Below are 20,873 nucleotides of genomic sequence, written 5' to 3'. Positions count from 1 at the left end.
AGCGTCAACAACACCAGTTTGTAGTTAAGTGAACATGGCGCAATTTGTGCCTGATAAAGTGTTTTTGCGGGGTGTCCTGCTGCATTACTTTAACATGCAGAAAAGTGCGACTGAAAGTCATCGTATTTTGGTGGAAGTGTATGGTGACCATGCTCTAGCTGAGCGAACGTGTCAGAAGTGGTTTGCACGGTTTAGAAGTGGTGATTTCGGCTTGGCAGACCAAGAGCGAGCTGGACAGCCAAAAAAATTTCAAGACGAAGAATTGACAGCATTGCTCGAGCAGGATTCGTGTCAAACGCAGGAACAACTTGCAGCAGCATTAGGCGTTGATCAAACAACAGTCTCCAAACGCTTGAAAGCCATGGGAATGATTCAAAAGATGTCACATTGGGTTCCACATGAATTGAAAGACAGAGACGTTGAAAGACGAAAAACCATTTGCGAATTGCTGCTTCAACGACAGAGCAGAAAGGGGTTTCTGCATCGAATTATTACGGGTGATGAGAAGTAGATCCATTACGAGAACCCTAAACGAAAAAAGGCCTGGGTGAAACCAGGTGAACCAGGTCCATCACAACCAAAACGAGATATTCACTGTGCAAAGGTTATGCTGTGCATATGGTGGGATATGAAAGATGTGGTGTACTATGACTTGCTGCAACCGGGTGAAACTATGATTGGAGAACGTTATCGACGACAATTAATGCGTTTGAAGCAAGCTCTGGCCAGAACACGACCAGAATGGGAGAACAGACATGATAAACTTATTGTTCAACATGATAACGCTCGCCCACATGTCGCAAAACCGGTCAAAACCTATTTAGAAAATGTCGGATGGGAAGTTTTACCCCACCCGCCGTATTCACCAGACGTTGCTCCTTCGGACTACTACTTGTTCGATTGCATGAACAACGATTTGATTGGACAGCGGTTTACTTCTTCAGAAGATATCGAAACATGGGTCTCTGACTGGATCGCTTCCAAGGATGAGGACTTCTTTCGCCACGGAATCCGTACATTGCCTGACAGATGGGCGAAAGTGGTGGCTAGCGATGGACAATATTTTTCTTAAGGTATTTATGTATTTTGTGTTTGTACTACAGCTTCAATGTGTGCGTACCAACCGCACGAATTAATTCCTAGACCAAATACTAGTACTTTACCAACATTTGATTGAAGAATTTGAATGTCTGTTTTGGAGACACATTAGATAAATTTAAGATCACTGAAGACTCAAAGGAATAAGTAACTGACATTATATTTTTGATGTCGCTTGATTGGTAGACGTATATCATATTTTGCTATGTTATTCGATATAATATTAAGATATGCTTTTGGGCTTTTAAAGAGAAACAAGTACGCAACGCAATTGTGGTGGCTTTCCGATACGATTCCATCAAACTAAGCCACTGTACAACTACTGAATTAGAACATAGCATGGACTTTGAATTAGCAATAACAGTGATATATTAGTTCAGTGACATATGAACATATTATTCGTCACTGGTTCATACAGCATTTTCTACAAATTAAAACATGAGTGGACAATCAAGCAGTGAGATTCCGCAGAGAAAGTTTTCAAACTTGACTTCCATCGACATGGCCGTACAAGATGCACAAGATGAGTGGATACTTCATAATTTGATTCCCACCGAACAAAGTAAGTCGGATTAAAGTGTGTATTATTCTCTCCCATACTGAGGAATAACCAGGAAGATTTTTAAAATCAGATTGTCATTAATAATGAAACGTGGGTCTGACATAAGAATCGTCACGAAACTCAATGGTTTTAAAATATTTCGCTGTCTAAAGATTGCCCGAAGTCACTTTTTCTTTCCGAAAATGAATTTTGGTTTATGTAATGGACTGCAACTAGAATCAGTCCTTCAAACAGCATAAAGCAATAAATTCAAATTATTATTGTGCCTCAGTGCGAAAATACAGAAACTAAAAACTACACCAGAAGTAATTAGATTTGGCGATTCTTTGTTTCATATAACAATGTAAAAACAATGCTAGTTCCATGTATCATAAAGAATCCTGTTGAATTTTGGGACTTAGGTTAAAAATTCCGTCCTTTATTTCCATATTTTATCGTTAAGTGATAGTCACCTATTTCACTCTCTAGTTAGTGGTTTCTGGACGACGAACATGAGTGTCATACAGCTTGATGTCAAAGTCACGATATTCTTTTCAGGTGATTTAAACTTCCATACATCGTTAACAACAGTGGCCGGATATACAGGCAGAACAACTTATTAATAGATACATGAATGATTATGTTAGTCATCTCCCAATATTGCACTGCATCTATACAACAAATAGTCAGTGGTTCTTAGATGTAAGATGTTTGTTAAGTAGTGTGTTGGTTGAACCCAACATGCCATGACTTATCTGAAACTTATTTCTTGACATCAAAACATGAAAAATATTCACTACATAATATTTCCCTTTATTTGCAGATGGCTTGAACCATTGGAACATAATTAGCAACGGTGGTTCTGGATGGAAGGTTGAGTCACCTCCTCATGGAGTGAACGATTTACCTCGAAATGAAGTATTGAATGGTTACCCTTTCTGTTTTGTGACTTCACATTCCCTATGTTTCAAGCAGCAATTAATAGACTTGCATGCTGAAGGCATTACACAGCATGTCTTGGATATGTTTCACCCACAAATCGAAGTTTCCGAGTGGTAAGTACCTGAGATGTCCATACGCTTGATGTCAGACCAAACATTCCTAATAGTTTGAGCACAAGGTCAAGTCGATACTTGCTTGTTAGATTTTAAGAATCAAGGTGATATATAATTTTCCGCCTTTTTGTTTTTAAATGTTTTACATATGGATGGAAATAATCACAAATTATCACCATCTTTACCTTCTCCGACTTTACAGTAGTAAATATAATTATTGAAACTTTAAGTTTGTGTCCATGGTAAACCAAAACCAAAACACAAAACTTCGGAAATTGGTGGATGTATGGTCTACACACACACACACCGCGAGCACCATGGCCGTTGTTGAGACTTTTCTTCAGGGATTGTTCCCACGACATTGGACTACATCATTCGGTTTTCTGCAGTGGTCATCCATCAAATACTGGCTGGATCCCTGATCTCCAAAAGCCGTAGACCTAAAACCACTTGGAAATTTCCTTAATGATAGCAGTAATAATAATGAAAGCAATATTGCTAGATTGCCTGTGTCTGGCTTCCAGTACTTTATGAATGTACAGTGCTCTCATTTCGGAGGAGAATGAATTGACTTCTGACATAGCTTTTATGAGTGTTGTAGCATATCGTTAATCCTAATTCTTAATCGTTTCCTTCATTTCAGTTTGCAGTTTTCCATATGTCGTTTCGAACTTTAGGGTATATCCTCTCCTGCTTTGGTAGCTAAGTGTTAGCTAGGTTAGAAACTGTCCTCGGATTATTGGATTTTCTGTTAGGGAATCAAATCTACTTAAGGTGGGAATAGTTATTTAGTATTTACTCACAAAAGGTGGAAGAACTATATCATCTTTGATCTTAATGCCTCCTTTCACCATCAAGCCAATACGAGATGTTAATTACTACTTTAACTTGGTATTCAAACCGCGTATGCTAACACTCGAGGTATAACCCGGAATCATGGGAGACAACAAACCTGTTGGTCGTTCCGCTATTTTAACCATAGAGATTGAATTAAATTCAAGCAAAATGGGAATTTACAGTAAGCGTAAACTTATATACGTATTCATAGTACGAACAAGTACTGACTTTAAAAAAATTGTGTACTACCGTTACATTCTCCATATTGTAATAAGATTGTGTTGCAGTTTGATATATAATAATTACACTGGTGCGCAGGATTTAAGGGCGAGATAAATAAATTAAAATATTGCGTAATCGATGGAAATAAAAGCTCAGTAGTAATTCTAAAGGTCTCCTACACGGACACAGGGAGCAAGACGTTGCATAGCATGACGTTTGCGAGATCGGTGCCGAATGAGTCTGTTTTCTCAACACGAATCAGCTGAAAGAAATGGATGAGACAGTGTGTTTCAGTTAACAGAGCTTTTAAAGTGCGTTCTGTTGGTGTTACTCATAACATTTGCTCAGAGATAACATTTGGGTGACTTCACACGAGGAAGAATCGCCGGGAAACTGGAAGAAGGACGAACTGTAACGAGTGTAGCCCAGGAATTTGATATTGCCCATATTATTTCTTACGTGTATGGGGAGCATTCCGAACCACAAAAGATACCATGCGAAGGAGAAATGGTGGTCCATCACGGTCAACTACAGCAGTGGGCAACCACTACATTGTGCAACAGGCAAGAAGGTATCGACGTCAAATCGTGGTTGCACTTGCAAACACATCTAAGAGGACTGTAATTTGCCCAATTTCACGCTCCAAAGTGACATGTTGACTGCATGGGGTTGGTCTTTTTGCCCGACGACTATTACGTTGTATTTTTTTGATACCTGCGTATAGGCGACAACTTTTGCAATGCTAATGAGAAGTTCAGGACTGAACCGAGGAGGAGAATCACAGTCTCTTCTTTGATTAAAGTGAATTCATTCTGAGCAGTGATTCTGGACGTACACTTATCTGGCGAGAGATTGAAATACGAAATGAACCCAGGAACAATGTCGAACATGATAGTTTAGATCTAGGGTTCCTGTGTGGGGAGGAATAATGTTGCATGGGCATACCAGTCTTTAAATTTTTGGCTGTGATACACTCACCAGTCAACTTACAACTCTAGTCACAAAAACTATTCTATTCAAGGTATCACCTCACCTTCCTACCTAAAAAACCGGGTTCGCTTCCCGGCAGGAGCTCATGTGGTCCGAATTCCACGTTGATCAGTTGGTTCCGTCTCATATAGCCTTGCTGCTAAAAGGGACGTTAAAATCAACTCAACCTATCAAGAAGATGGGCGAAACAAAATGCATTACTGCTACCAGCTAACAAATATTTATACTCCATTTCTTGTTCTCGTAAAATAATAATAATTATTATAATAATAATAATAAGAAGAAGAAGAAGAAGAAGAAGAAGAAATAGACACTGTCTTCCTCAGTAACTTGTGACTTTGAGGTCTACAGTGCAAAGCTCTCCCGACGACAACACACTGGACATTGTTTATAAAAAGACCGAAAAACATTAAGCACCAACTTATTGTCTAGGGTTTGAACTGCAAGAAATGATCATATTTCTTAGCGATAATGTGAATACATAAGTGAAATGTTGTGTTTCTACACAATTTCCTTTTCTCGACTGACTGGATAATTTTAAGTAACTTCTATTGTTGTAAAGAAAATAAAACGTATGTCTGTAGAGGGAATCGATCTGAGGACCCCGTGAACTTAAGCCCACGGTGTTACCGATTACACCATCAAGGCCTGCTTGCAAGGAAAGCGCTACATTGAGTGATTTATCGAAAGAGTCCAAGCACTTTAGATTGCATTGTATCTTTTCCTTGTTTCCTTGTTTTTATTGCGTTCACTCTTCGTGTTTTTCGTACAATGCACGAAAAAGGAAATCCATTTTTCGCCACGATGCCCAGGAATACTGTTTTAACTGATCAGCAAATAGAAAGCTACTGGCGAAATGATATGGGGTAACGTGTAGTATTTTATTTTCATAGCAGCGAGTTCCAATATAGTATTCCACGGAAAACATGCATTTTTTTTTTTTTTTTTGTTTGACAGACAATACTTTGGGTTATAATTATCCTATTTGAGCTTTTGTCCGTTTTTGTTTTGTTGACTGGGACTTCATGCACCATCCAACAGAGGAGAAGCAGTGAATATAAGAGAAATTTTATTTCCTTTACCTCCAAAAGGACAAGACTTTCCATTTGTTAGCTTGTTTTCTCTACTATTCTAATAAGAATAGTACGTTAACCCAATTTGGTAAGTGTTTCGAAAGAAAACAACAATTACTACATATTAAAATACTTGCATTTTTGTTATGCGCTCAAATTGATAGTTGAATTAATGTGGCACAAGAATCTACTTTAGCACATAGCATTGAATTATGTACTGTGACCTTAGATTTGATACCTTGTGTAGTGATTTTTGTAGTAAACAATTTCATTGAATAATTATAGCTCTTAAATTAAATATGCAATTTTGTTAATAAATTGTTTGTATAACCTCCATAAACTGCTATAGCATTATAAGTTAAGACAAATTTCAATGTAATAAATTTAGTATAAATATGATTCGAATACATTCGCATCCTTAAGATATTCAGATGCTGAGTAATATATAATATGACATATTTGAATGTTAAATCTAATTCCGCTCTTTTTATTGTCCTCTAATTTTAATCATATTTCAAAATATATTATTTCTATTTTTTTTAGGTATGCTGGTAGATATGATTGTACTTCATACTATGAAATAAATGTTCAACTTTTGAACAAAGATAAAAAGGTGGTGGCAAAATTTGAAGACAAGCAAACAATTAACGAGTCTGAACTGAGAAAATGGAAAAAGGTACGTCAGCTAACAAATGCTTAAGACTCTATATTTATATGAGAGATGCTTCAATGATAGAAAAATCATCTATTAACCACAAGATCGTTAGTTCCAACCGGAGGTTATACCGTTTGGTAGTAGACAAAGAAGTATGGTGTGCTAGAACTTCTTACGATTTTTTTTTCATTTTCTCTCAATTTAACGTGATTTTTGCTCAGCGTACAGGCGTAAGTATTGATGGTTACTTAAAGATGTACGAATTGTATGTGTGGTAGTAGTATAGGCATCATGTTTCCAGTCATCCGAAAGCTGGTTGCTGAAAAAAGATGTCAAATATTTGGAAATAAACAATAGGTATCCACTTACTATCCAAGTTTACTTATGTTCCTTCTATTTTTAGAAAAAAAAAAACTACAGCATTAGGTAAGATTTTATATATTTACTCTCTTTTTAAATAGATCATTAAGTATGAAAATGATTTTTTTTTTGCGGCCCGCAGTATTGTACACTGATGACTATTTTGAACCATCTGAGATACTGAGTTTGACATACCTGATTTAGAATGTATCCATGTGAAAGTTTGATGCTGGTTCCAAGAAATGAACTCAAGCTAAAAATTCATTTTACAACGAAACAATGCTTTCTTGGGAGTTTATGTTCGTTATGTTTTATTTATTAGAATCACGTTAGTGAGTCTATAATATTGTCATGTTAGTACGTCCGTCCGTTATTCCGCATGACAACTCTAGAAGGAAAGTGAATGTTTGAATAGACATCTAGAGTTATCTCGGCCGACTTCGTTAATGGTGTCCATTCGTTAAGATCTTCACGGCTGACGGTGACTACCCATGCTACTTATCTCATACAAGAAAATATGTGCTAGGATTAAACATTTTTTAACGTTAAAAGATAAAATTGGTTTTAAGGTTAACAGATTTTTGGTTGCACCTAAAGAAATATATTGATGAGGTAGAAACCTCATACTACGGGTATGAGATAGTATACAGGGTGTCTCAAAAGTCCCCTGACGTAGGGTAACTCTCTTATTATCGGAGTTACAACAAAACGTAACAGAAAAATTGTCTCCAAATATGATATTTTCAAACTAAAGTAAAGGTTTTTTTAAAAATCGGACGAGCCCACAGTGGTCGGAAACTGGGAAAAAGCGATCAAAAACGATTTTGTCAACTTCGCCGCCTATGAAATCGGTATTGATATTTGATTATAAGTACCTCTCCTGCTTCCAAAGTCGAAGTTTCAGGATATAGGAATATTTTCGCTTCCCATAAAAGCATGTAAACATGAACAAATAAGAGCCAAAAAATCAGTAAAAAATGAACCAAACAATATGATATGTTTTAACCATTTATATCGTTTCTGAGGTCGATGAAAGCAGTTGGATAGTACATTGGACTCAAATATTGTGTTTAGTGAAGAGTTTTATTTGTTATCCATTGTCATATCATTTATATGGTAGCTTTATTAGTGTTGCTGAAAAGCTACATATACGCTGATGTTAGTAGCTCTGCAGTTTAAGCTTATCCTTGCTTATCTGCAAAATAAGGTTTATTGAGTTGACCATGAGTAGTACAAAGGTTGAGCATTGAATGTATCTGCAACCAAGTGCAGCTGATGGACTCAGCCCCATCTAATTGGAAATGCGTGATGAATAATGTTGTTGTGATCGCAGTCGATATCCTCTATCTGAGCCTTACAGAGGGAAAAGGCATATTGTCTTGTACGGGATTTGGATAGCCCTTCGTCTCTGAACCAAAGTTGTAGCGAAAGCCTCATACATATTGCAGTGATAAACTATCAGTCATATGGAGCCTCTGTACCTTACACCTCAGTGCAGTAGTAGATATATAAGAAGATTCTATACTGAATCTTTTAATCTTACCGAAACAACGTAATCTTGAACTAAATTACATCTCAGTAAGTATTATTGTTTCTTCGAAGATGGTGAGATTGCAAAACCGCGAACTTTATCTTTTTATCCTAAGGCCAAACACACATTTGTTTTACACCGTCTTTTTATTAGCTGCACGTACAATTAGAAGGAGAGCATATTGAACCTGTAACCGCTTCTTGGATGCATATTAACACCTGTCATAACTTCGTACTGGCTAGCGATGTCCAACTCACATAAAAGCGTCAACATGTTATGTTTTCAATTTATAAATTGTATGCATTATATGATTCACGATGGTGGATTTCAAGATGGCGGCTTTCATTGCTCTATGTCCTCCCCAATTTATACTCACTTTTATTACCCAACTACTGTACATTGTTCCTTTGGTTATATTTTGCAGCATTTGATATTTCTGCGAGGAGTTTCCACACTTTTGGAGCACTCTGTATATATAACTGCACATATTGCAGCAGGGGTTCTTCGAATCAATTTCACAGTAGTTGCAATCGATGTAGAAAAGGCAATTACGATAGAGAAACGTCCGCGAAGTCCCATTGTTTCCGAATAAACTATTTTTGTCCTCTTTTCACAAGGTTCTGACCACTGTGGAGCCGTTTGGGCTGTACACTCTTTATGCGCCCAATGTTAAATGAAAATGCAACGTTACCATGTACCTGGACCAACAACATAAGTGAATGAAGTTACTGTCTATTACGCTAACGGGTCGATGGCCAGCCCAAATGTAAAAAAGTAACTTCATTCTCTTATGTTTGGGTCCAGGTACATGGCAACGTTGCATTTTCATTTAACAGTGGGCGCATAAAGAATGTACAGCCCAAACGACTCGACCGATTTACAAAATTCCTTCACTTTAGGTTGAAAACATCATATTTGGAGACGGTTTCCCATAGGTTGATTTTTTTTTTTTTTTTTGCTTAAATCTCAAATATAGTCGGTGTATAAGAGTGTATATACCTCCATACTTGGGGTATGAGAAGGTATATAGAACCTAGAGAATTTTTGTTTGGTATCAGTTTAACCTCAAAGATGATTTTTTGGCTAAACCTAAAAAAAATATATGTCAGGTTAAAATCTCACACACTTGGGGTGTGAGAGGGTATATAATACAAATCGCTTCAACTATTAGGATAAGTTAATTCACAAATACAGGTTTTGTGTGATTCTCTTTACTGACTTTGTCAGAGATTATTTTGTTCCATGATTGGTTTGCAGGGACGTTTAGGAGTTGTCATTCATCTGAAACGTTCTGGATTACTGTCAAAGGGTGTGCTACTCCTGTACGATAATGCTCGGCCACACACCGCGACTGTCATTCAACAACTCTTGCGACAGTTTCAGTGGGAATATGTATGACATTCACCATACAGTTTTGATCTACCGCCCAGTCTGACGAAGTTTTCGAAACAGTGATGCAACACTGGCTCTACAGTCAAGACCTCACATTTTACGAAACTGGCATTGAGAAGCTCGTCTCATGGTTAAACAAGTGACCCAATCATCTTGGCGACTATGTTGAAGAATAGGGATGCGCACGAGATAAGATTTGTGGCTGTCTCGTCTCGAAAATGTGGTGTAAAAGTGATGTATCGACTCGAAAAATATATATGTCTCTATTGGAAGAGCCGTATCTCGACACGAATTTTCTCAGGAAAATCCTGTCTCGACTCGTCTCGTGCGCATCCTATAACGACTTATCAAAAGATAGTCGTAAACCTGGTTCGTTTGCTGGGATAAAAATCCGAAGTGGTAGTAATTCTTTGGCATAAAAATATTAGTTTCGATATTTAAATACCATTAATCTCACCTTTTTAATAAAACTGACAACGTCTATAAACGATGTTAAACTGGTTTATTATTTGATATAACTTATAATATCCTTTTCTTAAAACTGTTAAGTACACAAACTCACTGACTAGGTAACCATAAAACATGTCCATATCATCAACTATCCCATAATAATCACTTACATATATTAAAAACATTCTTCTTTTGTTAATATGAAATGAACATTCTACTAAGTATAGTGCATATGTATGAGTACTTTCTGCCCAAGGTACAGGTAAATATTACACAAACCAAAGTATTTTGTTGTATAAAAATGTCGCTCGACAATGGGACTGAATATAAAAGTCATGAGTAGGCTTGGCTTTTATCTTCAAGAACCACTGGTCCGTTTACATTAGTGTTCTTATATTATATATGTCCATCATATTTTGATCGCACCTTGTATATCTATTCATTATATTTCACATATACATATATATATAAATACATTCATAACAATTCTTTCATTTCATCAAATACCTATTTTTAACAAGAAAGTTTTAACACAAATTAATATAATGAAAACAATTTTTGTGCTTGATTAATCATGAATTAAATTACAATCCTTCACGTTAATAAGAAAGAATTCAAGTCATTGAAAAATTATCGTTGATGAATGAAAATCAAAGAAAATATAATTGAACAAAAATCAAAAATTAAACACAATCTACGTTTGAACAAGCACATGTAAGTAAATAAATCTATTTTTACAGAAACAAAATACACCCTTTTGGTATTATATAAATACATTTTTCATTATTATTATTATTTTTCATTCTTATTTATTTGAGCAAGAATGTCAGGTGCTACTAATTCTTTCACTAGATGCATCCATTTTTCCTTTGTATACGGAGTAGGTTTCCAAACCTTTAACTCATCTATATTGCGAAGTCCAATTGACATCCCCATTTTAGCGTTCAACAATTCGAAAACTTTAGGATTTATTTCCTTAAAACATAAATAAGGACCTGAGAAAATGTCACAAAATTTATAAATCCTCTTTAACAACATATTACTTTGCGGATGTTGTTTAACAAAAACTAAGTCATTGACCTTGATCCGATATTTTCCTTCTTGCAAAGACTCTACTTGCGAATTACGTTTCAAAAACTTGTTATGTCTTCGGATCTTCACCATATTCACTAAACTGGATGAATCCATAATTGTCGAATCTTCTAATTTGACATCAAAATGTTGTTCCACAGGGAAAATCAAATCAGAGCCATTATGCACATTAGCAGGAGACACACCTAAAGTGTCTGATATAGAATGGTTCAAAAGGTACGTAATTTGGTTGACATGCTTAATCCATTCAGCATGTTTATCCTTACAAAAGTGCCGAAACAACATACCAAAATTGCGATGTATATTTTCTACCACGGAGCTACTTGGATGGTACGGAGTCACAAAATGAATTTTAATGTTGGCCTTGTTCATGGCTTTGAGAAACACATCACTTTTGAATTGTGAACCGTTATCGCATAATATATGCTCGATAGGGCCACAATGTGGAATATATACATTCAGAATTTTATTCACGATAGCAGCGGAGGTTGCTTTACGCAAGGGATAGGCTACCACATATCGTGAAAAGATATCCATAGTTGTTAACAGATAAACTTCTCCAGTAGCTGCTCTGGGTAACGGTCCATATAAATCAATCGATAGAAATGAATGTGGTCTCTCAGGTGTTATTGAGAGCATTGGTTTTTGTATAGCCTGATAATTATGCTTAATTTGCATACACTCAATGCAGTCATTGATATAATTTTTGACTTGAGCTCTCATTCCCTTCCAGTAAAAAGATTTATTAACCAAGGCACATACTTTCACATACCCAAAATGTCCGAAATCATCATGGTAGGCCTTTAATATGCGTGCTGTTAACGTAGGTGGAATGCAAATTTTGTTCCTAGATTTGAATTTGAAATCTTTAATAAGTAAAATCCCGTTGTTTAATTTAAATCTGGAATTCCAGTGTTTGGGACAACTACATCCCTCGCCACATGAAGATAAATGTTCCATGATTTGTTTATATTCATGATACTTCATTTGATGTTCTCTTAAATCTTCTATCGAAATGGCAGCTATTTCATCCTGTAAGATCTTAAATTCGTTAATGGACAAAATATGTTGCTCTTCTCCAGGAAACAGACGTGATAAGGTATCCACGGGTCCATTATCTACCCCTTTAATGTGTTGTACTTCGAAATCATAAGCTTGAAGATCTAACGACCAGCGAAGTAATCTGTTATTATATCCTTGTACGCTATTGAGGTATCGCAATGAATTATGGTCGGTAAGTACTATAAAATGACATCCGCTAAGATATGGAGCGAATTTTTGTATTGCAAAACGTATAGCCAAAAGTTCAATTTCTGTCGTGGTGTATCCCTTTTCAGCTTTCTTTAGAGTACGACTAGCGCAATGTATAACAGCTGGTTCCTGAATGGTTGGGTTAGGTTGCCAGAGTACTGCAGAGATTCCAAGTTGAGAACCGTCACACTGTACGTAGAAAGGAACGTCGTATCTGGGGTGGTTCAAATGGATGTTTCGTTTTACGCACTCCTTCAACTTATTAAAACTGTGTTCTTGAATAGGACCCCATTGCCATGGTACCCCTTTCTTTATGATCATAAATAAAGGCTGGGCTATCTCAGCGAATCGCGGGATGGCCTTGCGAAACCAATTAAAGAGTTCTAATATTTGTCGTGTCTGTTTCACATTTACTGGCGCAGGTAGATCTTCTATGGCTTGAACTTTAGATTGACTGAATTGTAAACCAGAGGCATCAATTTGGTACCCAAGAAATTCTATAGAATTCTGCAGAAATTTGGATTTCTGTAGATTGATAGTAAGGCCTGAACTTTCCAATCTGTCTAAAACTATATCTAAGTACTTCAGGTATTCATGTGGATTTTTCCCCATGATTAAGATGTCATCAGCATACGTTATCACGTTGCTACGTAAGTCTTGACCTAGAACTTTGTTCAAGCAGGATGCTAATGCTGCACTACCATTAATAAGCCCAAAGACTACACGATTGTATTCGTACAAGTGACCTTCAAAACTAAATGCTGTGTATGGTTTTGAATCTTCATGTAACTCGACCTGATTATACGCCATCACTAGATCTAGATTTCCGAATACAGTGTTCCCTTGTAAAGAAGCTAGTATTTCTTCTACTGGAGGATACCTCACTTGTTCCAGGTCAATGTGGCTGTTCGTGCGTCTCAAATCTAATACCACACGTAGAGAACCATTTTTCTTTGGAACAACATGTAATGGATTAAGGTGGACGCTTCTTGAAGGCCTAATGATCCTATCTCTTAACATATTTGCAATTTGCTGCCGTACATTCTCCCTGTATCTATATGGAATTATATAGGGCTTGGTTACTATGGGTTTGTCTGTTTTAACTTTAAAAGAATAAACAAAATCCTTGCAACGTCCAGGGCGTTCTGAAAAGACATTCCTATGTTTATATAAGATGTTCTTAAAGTCGGCTATTACTGTATTATCAGCAAAATCAAGACTGCTTTCGAGTGATTTGACATGTTTAGAAAATAATACATCGTCCTTTATATTCATCAAATTTTGTTTGTCTTCCAATCGGGGATCATTTAATTTATCACTTTTTGCACTAATAGAAACATTATTCACTATAGGAGACATATCATTATATTGACAAGCAAGATTATCTAATTTTGGAAGCAGTTTCTGTACGATTTCCTGAGGTATACCCGGTATCGTCAACGTTTGGTTTTTAAAATCAAGCATGACACGTAATTGGGATAATAAATCTAAGCCCATAATTAATTTCTCGTTAAGATCCTTTATCACCAGAATAGGGATTGATATTTCAAAATCTTGAATAGATATTGTCACACGAGTAATTCCTGCTACTCTCTTTTCATGTTTACCGGTAAAATCAACTATAATAAGATTCTCAGCCTTTTGTAGCTTAGGATTCGAATAGTTACTAGTAATTGCTTTCCACAATGAATACGATAACAGAGAGGCATTTGCTCCTGTATCAAGTAGAGCTTCGGTACTTAACCCATTGACTTTAATAGGTATTTTAGCTGTACTATATGACTTTAAAAATACAAAATTTTCTTCAATATTAAAACCATCATTGACAGTATCATCTTCAAACCAACAACGATTTACAACCGGTATAAATTGGTACTGACACCTATTAATTGCTATTTCAGAATAATTATTTACAGTGACGTCATGTGAAAGATCATTTTCATAATTAGCATGAACATGTAAATTGGAAGATAAATGTTCGTAAGAATTATCGCTTAAATTTTTAGATAAATGTTCATGAGAATCCACAGCTGACATGGGTTTAACCCCTACCCCATCAGCCGCGATTAGTTTAAATTCATACTCGTGTATGGTTCCAATAAGGTACACTGTACAGCACAATCGTGATTATGTCTCGTATTATTGTTCTGTACAGAAATTACTTCAATGCCTGGATCTTGATGCGAAGTGCCATCTCTTGTCCTTCCATTACGTCTATCCGCGTAGTTCGCTGTATTTCTGGAATTTCGCCATACATTACGTCGATTTTTAAATCTATTTTGACTATATGGTCTAACATACGAATTGCTACTATTAATTAGGTTAGGCGGATTCTCTACATAACCTTGCCTATTGTGCGCATTTTGATTGCTAGAGTATACTCGGCTTAGGTTAGGTCCTGTATTATTCACACTCCGAATATTTAAATTCCGAACAGGCACCAAATGATCTGAATTATTCTTATTTTTACCCATTCCTGATTGTGGGTTCATGGCATGGTATTGAGTTTCGTAGCATTGGACAAGCATCAATAAATGGCTGAAACTCATACACTGTGTGGAAAATAAGATCTGTTGCAGTTTAAATGGAAGCAAATTTCGAATCGATGCTATTATTCTCGATTCCGATTGCAAAGGATTAACGACCTTTAAGTCGTTGTAGACATTTACAACAAACTCTACAAGAGATTTGTGCAATCGAGGATTGAAGTGTTGATTTCTAAGGGTGGCATCTCTATTTGCCAGCAAAAAGTCATTTTCATAATTTGCGATCAATGCCGCTTTGAATTCCTCATAGGTACTAATGTGATCACGTATTGCTTTAAACCATAAGGAACAAGGTGGGAGTAATACATGGGGTATTAATTTCATATATTGTGATCGATCGATAGACATTATATTGCATTCGTCTTGGAATTTCTCTAAGAAAGAAGTAGCATTCTCATTACACTTACCACTGAATTTGCTCATAGCTCTAATTTCACTCATCTTAACACTTAATTTTACCTTCTTTTTCTCATTCCTTGTTCTTGTTGAGTGATAGTTCCTATCCGTGACGTGCTGTGTCATGACACCATCTATGTTTCGCTCATCAGTGCTCTTCGGACAACTTTCTTCTAGTATAATATCCTCATCAGATCCGGGCGAAGGCGAGTTCCTCTCTGGTGAGTGGGGCAACTCAAAGCGATCACTACCCAAGTTATTACGGAAAATGTTGTCTTTAGCCTGTAACGTTCTAATCTCTTCCTGAATAGTAGCTAACAACTGTGTATTTACACGTATGTTATTAGAGTTGTTGCTGACCTGGATCTTTTGCTGTTTAATGGAAGATTCTATTACTTCTAAATCTTTTTTTACAGCACTAATTTCTTGGTTTTGTTGATTGTGCTTTTCTTGACAATCATCGGATATCCTTTTTAACTTTTCCTCGAACTGTGAGGAAATGTTCACCACCTGGACAATTGTCTGTTTCGTTTCGTCTGATTTCTGTTCTATCCGTCTACTTAATTCTTCATATTGCTTGTTAGCTTCGTCAAACTTCAGTTCTATCTTATGTTCCATGGTCTTGTTAGATTCGTTGAATTTCTGTTCCATGGTCTGCTTTAATTCTTCATTTTGTTTGTTAGCTTCGTTGAACTTCTGTTCCATGGTCTTGTTAGATTCGTTGAATTTCTGTTCCATGGTCTGCTTTAATTCTTCATTTTGTTTGTTAGCTTCGTTGAACTTCTGTTCCATGGTCTGCTTTAATTCTTCATTTTGCTTGTTAGCTTCGTCAGACTTCTGCTCTATGGTCTGCTTTATCTCGGTAGACATCTGCATTATTTGTCGCTGTAAAGCTAACAAGATATCTTCCGATGCCAATCCTGGTGTTACACTAGTCTCATCGCTGTCACTAGTATTTGATTCCTGCTGCATTGTTTCGTTGTCCATTTTTCTTATGATTACTTTACCACTTCGCAATATAGTTAAGTTCGTATTCATTAACTGTAATATGAAAGTAAATTCAGCCTTACTCTTCTTCGGGAATTGAATTTACAAAGTCCCGGGTGAGGTAAACCAAATTTTTATAACGACTTATCAAAAGATAGTCGTAAACCTGGTTCGTTTGCTGGGATAAAAATCCGAAGTGGTAGTAATTCTTTGGCATAAAAATATTAGTTTCGATATTTAAATACCATTAATCTCACCTTTTTAATAAAACTGACAACGTCTATAAACGATGTTAAACTGGTTTATTATTTGATATAACTTATAATATCCTTTTCTTAAAACTGTTAAGTACACAAACTCACTGACTAGGTAACCATAAAACATGTCCATATCATCAACTATCCCATAATAATCACTTACATATATTAAAAACATTCTTCTTTTGTTAATATGAAATGAACATTCTACTAAGTATAGTGCATATGTATGAGTACTTTCTGCCCAAGGTACAGGTAAATATTACACAAACCAAAGTATTTTGTTGTAATCCCTATTGAAGAATAAAGTAGCACACAATGCGCCTTGGTTTATGTATTTGGTCTAGGAATTAATTCGTGCGGTTGGTACGCACACATTGAAGCTGTAGTACAAACACAAAATACATAAATACCTTAAGAAAAATATTGTCCATCGCTAGCCACTACTTTCGCCCACCTGTCAGGCAATGTACGGATTCCGTGGCGAAAGAAGTCCTCATCCTTGGAAGCGATCCAGTCAGAGACCCATGTTTCGATATCTTCTGAAGAAGTAAACCGCTGTCCAATCAAATCGTTGTTCATGCAATCGAACAAGTAGTAGTCCGAAGGAGCAACGTCTGGTGAATACGGCGGGTGGGGTAAAACTTCCCATCCGACATTTTCTAAATAGATTTTGACCGGTTTTGCGACATGTGGGCGAGCGTTATCATGTTGAACAATAAGTTTATCATGTCTGTTCTCCCATTCTGGTCGTGTTCTGGCCAGAGCTTGCTTCAAACGCATTAATTGTCGTCGATAACGTTCTCCAATCATAGTTTCACCCGGTTGCAGCAAGTCATAGTACACCACATCTTTCATATCCCACCATATGCACAGCATAACCTTTGCACAGTGAATATCTCGTTTTGGTTGTGATGGACCTGGTTCACCTGGTTTCACCCAGGCCTTTTTTCGTTTAGGGTTCTCGTAATGGATCTACTTCTCATCACCCGTAATAATTCGATGCAGAAACCCCTTTCTGCTCAGTCGTTGAAGCAGCAATTCGCAAATGGTTTTTCGTCTTTCAACGTCTCTGTCTTTCAATTCATGTGGAACCCAATGTGACATCTTTTGAATCATTCCCATGGCTTTCAAGCGTTTGGAGACTGTTGTTTGATCAATGCCTAATGCTGCTGCAAGTTGTTCCTGCGTTTGACACGAATCCTGCTCGAGCAATGCTGTCAATTCTTCGTCTTGAAATTTTTTTGGCTGTCCAGCTCGCTCTTGGTCTGCCAAGCCGAAATCACCACTTCTAAACCGTGCAAACCACTTCTGACACGTTCGCTTAGCTAGAGCATGGTCACCATACACTTCCACCAAAATACGATGACTTTCAGTCGCACTTTTCTGCATGTTAAAGTAATGCAGCAGGACACCCCGCAAAAACACTTTATCAGGCACAAATTGCGCCATGTTCACTTAACTACAAACTGGTGTTGTTGACGCTTTAATCCACTGCCCTATACTACGAACGATACGCGATGACAGGGGTTTGCAACACATGTGTGGATACACGGAACTGTGGGACGCTCCGTTCGTTGCGCCATCTCTTGTCCACCCGCACGAATTAATTCCTAGACCAAATATAACATAAAGTATGATTCATACTAAATATGCCTTGTAAACTTATTTTCGGGACGCTTCTCGTATTTAACTTAGTGGCAGAAAAGTATTGGATTCAGAAGAACTAATCCTTCTTTAGAAAGAATTCAAAAATAATATTCAATGAAGTGAATTGATGTGCAACCACTACTCTCAAAGTTGCCAAATTATTTTACATTATGGCCAATATGTAACGTACAGGAAATAAAGCAAATACATTGATAATAATAAAAGAAATTCACTTGAATATGTGAAATATAAAATAATAATTTATTGGTACGAGACATATCATACACTGTTACACATAAAGTAGTTACTGAGATATAATGAATTAAAATATATCTTCTGAAGATGACTTGTTACAATTTGCCTTCGAACGATAACATACACATAAATTCTATTTATTTATTTATTTAAAGTGCTCATTTATCAACACCTTCTGAACAAACAAGGCCATTTTGTGCTTAAAACATCTATATAAGCAGGCCAGTAATCAGCCCAAAAATATAGGGGGGCGGTATAATTTAGGGGTGTCGATCCAACCATATTATAGTTCATTTGCAAGTCTACCGTGAAAATTTTGGAGGGAGCAGTCTAAATTTAAATGGACACGGCCCCCTAGAGCCCCCTTGGACACGGGCCTGCATATGAGACAAAGAATATTAACGACAAAGGGAAGAAAATCAAGTATCAAAAGCTCTATTTTAAGAATGATATCCCAGCCTTTGGCTAATCTTCCTCTTTTCCCAGAAAAAACAGTCAGGATGTCCAACTAGATTCTAATCTGATATATATATATATTAATTTCATACGTCTGTTTTTGCATCTGCACTATGGTTAAAATATTTTTCTTTCGTAATATAATTAATACATAATAAATGTAAATTATTTTTTTAATGAATTAATTTGTTTTTTATCGTAATTTCAGGTGACTCATGTCTTCTCAGACTATGGACCAGGAGTTCGCTATGTACAATTTGGACATGGCGGGAAGGATTGTAAATTTTGGGCTGGACATTACGGCAGCAAAATGTCAGGTGCTTGTGTGAGGATTTTGTGATGGTTAGTACATTGTTCATGATATCAATACTACACATCAACGGCTTAGTGTCATACAAAAAGTTTTTCAGAATCACGAAAAGAATTTTTTTTCGTATTTGATTTTAGTTTGCGATAATCCAAAATGCTTTTTATTTTATCAACCATGTTTTATAAGGAAGTTTGACTTATAATCATTTCACAGAAAGAAACATTCGACCTCTGATATGTCAGAAATGTTCATATCGTTTTAAAAATGTTGTAGATACATTCCTTTGATACTAAGCTGTTGACATGTCATGTATTTGTGTGAAGCTTTTTATTTATTTAATAGTTGTTAATACAATAAATACATTTTGACAATAGAATATGCTACTTAAAGATAATACAGTATATAGCAACAATATGGCTTGAGTAGTAATACATGAGTGTCACCGGTCATTACTCACAGAGAATAATTTCTTGTTAGCTTAACCAGAAATTAGAACAATAATGTCCGAAATTAATGACCGTGTACAGCCTTGTCTAACTTTTTTTCTTTCAAGTTGACTTCTAAGCTATTGATTATCAAAAGTCGCTCCAAAATTTCTTCAATGATTCTAGGTTGTTAAATACAATACAGTTTGCTACATTGTCAGTTCCTTTTTTTAAAAAAAAATAATAATATGTTCATTACGTGCTAACCCTGCATCTACTTTGAAAACGTATACTCATCACACAATATCTGGTGCCCAAGTGAAACGGCATCCCTCTGTCCAATGAAGTCGACAGCACGGATACATGGAGTGGCGGATCTAGCTCAGGGCCGGGGGGAGCTAGGCACCCCCAGTTTAGAGTGACAAAAGTAATTTAAACTATCATTTATATATTTTTGAAAGTTTATAGTAAATTCATGATATACCTATCATAGTGTGGGTTCTGGTTGCCCTATCCCCCAGTTTTTACCTTCTACATTAAACACTGGACACATGTGATACAACTATGTCGTAGATTTATTCATAGTGAGCTGTAATACACTGCTTTTGTGTTTAGTGGCAAGGAGGTAACTTAACAATATACAGGGCCTCAGAATATATTAGGATCAAATTCTCTTACCACATTCCCAACAAATTGGGATTTTATCCTCCAGCTAAGTGTAACAAGTCCCCTGAGTAGAGGTTACATTTTAAACCATGACAGAGACATGGAATGACCAGGAATCAGTGTCCTATATGAGGTTTGTTGTTACTATTTTCCTCGCCGGTTAATAGTCTGTACTAACTTATATATCGAAGCACTCAACAAGAGCAAGCAAAAATACTGTTCTTACTAATATTCTTTATAAAAAGTTATATTATTTAAACCACCATAGACTTAACAATTTCTATTATTATTATTATTATTATTATTATTATTATTATTATTATTATTATTATTATTATTATTATTATTATTATCAGTGGCGTATTTAGGATTTTGTTT

General features: G+C 36.2%; 1 protein-coding gene across 1 annotated transcript in view; it reads left to right on the top strand.

Moving 5' to 3' along the window:
* Window positions 1–20,873, top strand: part of LOC145662636 (F-box only protein 2-like) — an 82,058-nt gene that overhangs the window by 42,696 nt on the left and 18,489 nt on the right. The window contains exons 6-8 of the mRNA XM_081728405.1: window positions 2,463–2,694; window positions 6,360–6,492; window positions 19,303–19,436. Of these exons, the coding sequence (XP_081584531.1) occupies window positions 2,463–2,694; window positions 6,360–6,492; window positions 19,303–19,434 (497 nt within the window). The 3' untranslated portion in view covers window positions 19,435–19,436. The remainder of the gene's footprint in view (window positions 1–2,462; window positions 2,695–6,359; window positions 6,493–19,302; window positions 19,437–20,873) is intronic.

Source organism: Thermobia domestica, chromosome 10, assembly GCF_964235325.1.
Source record: "Thermobia domestica chromosome 10, izTheDome1.hap1.1, whole genome shotgun sequence".
Classification (NCBI taxonomy): domain Eukaryota; kingdom Metazoa; phylum Arthropoda; class Insecta; order Zygentoma; family Lepismatidae; genus Thermobia; species Thermobia domestica.
Note: the sequence above shows the minus strand (reverse complement) of the source record. Positions and strands in the feature narration are given on the sequence as shown.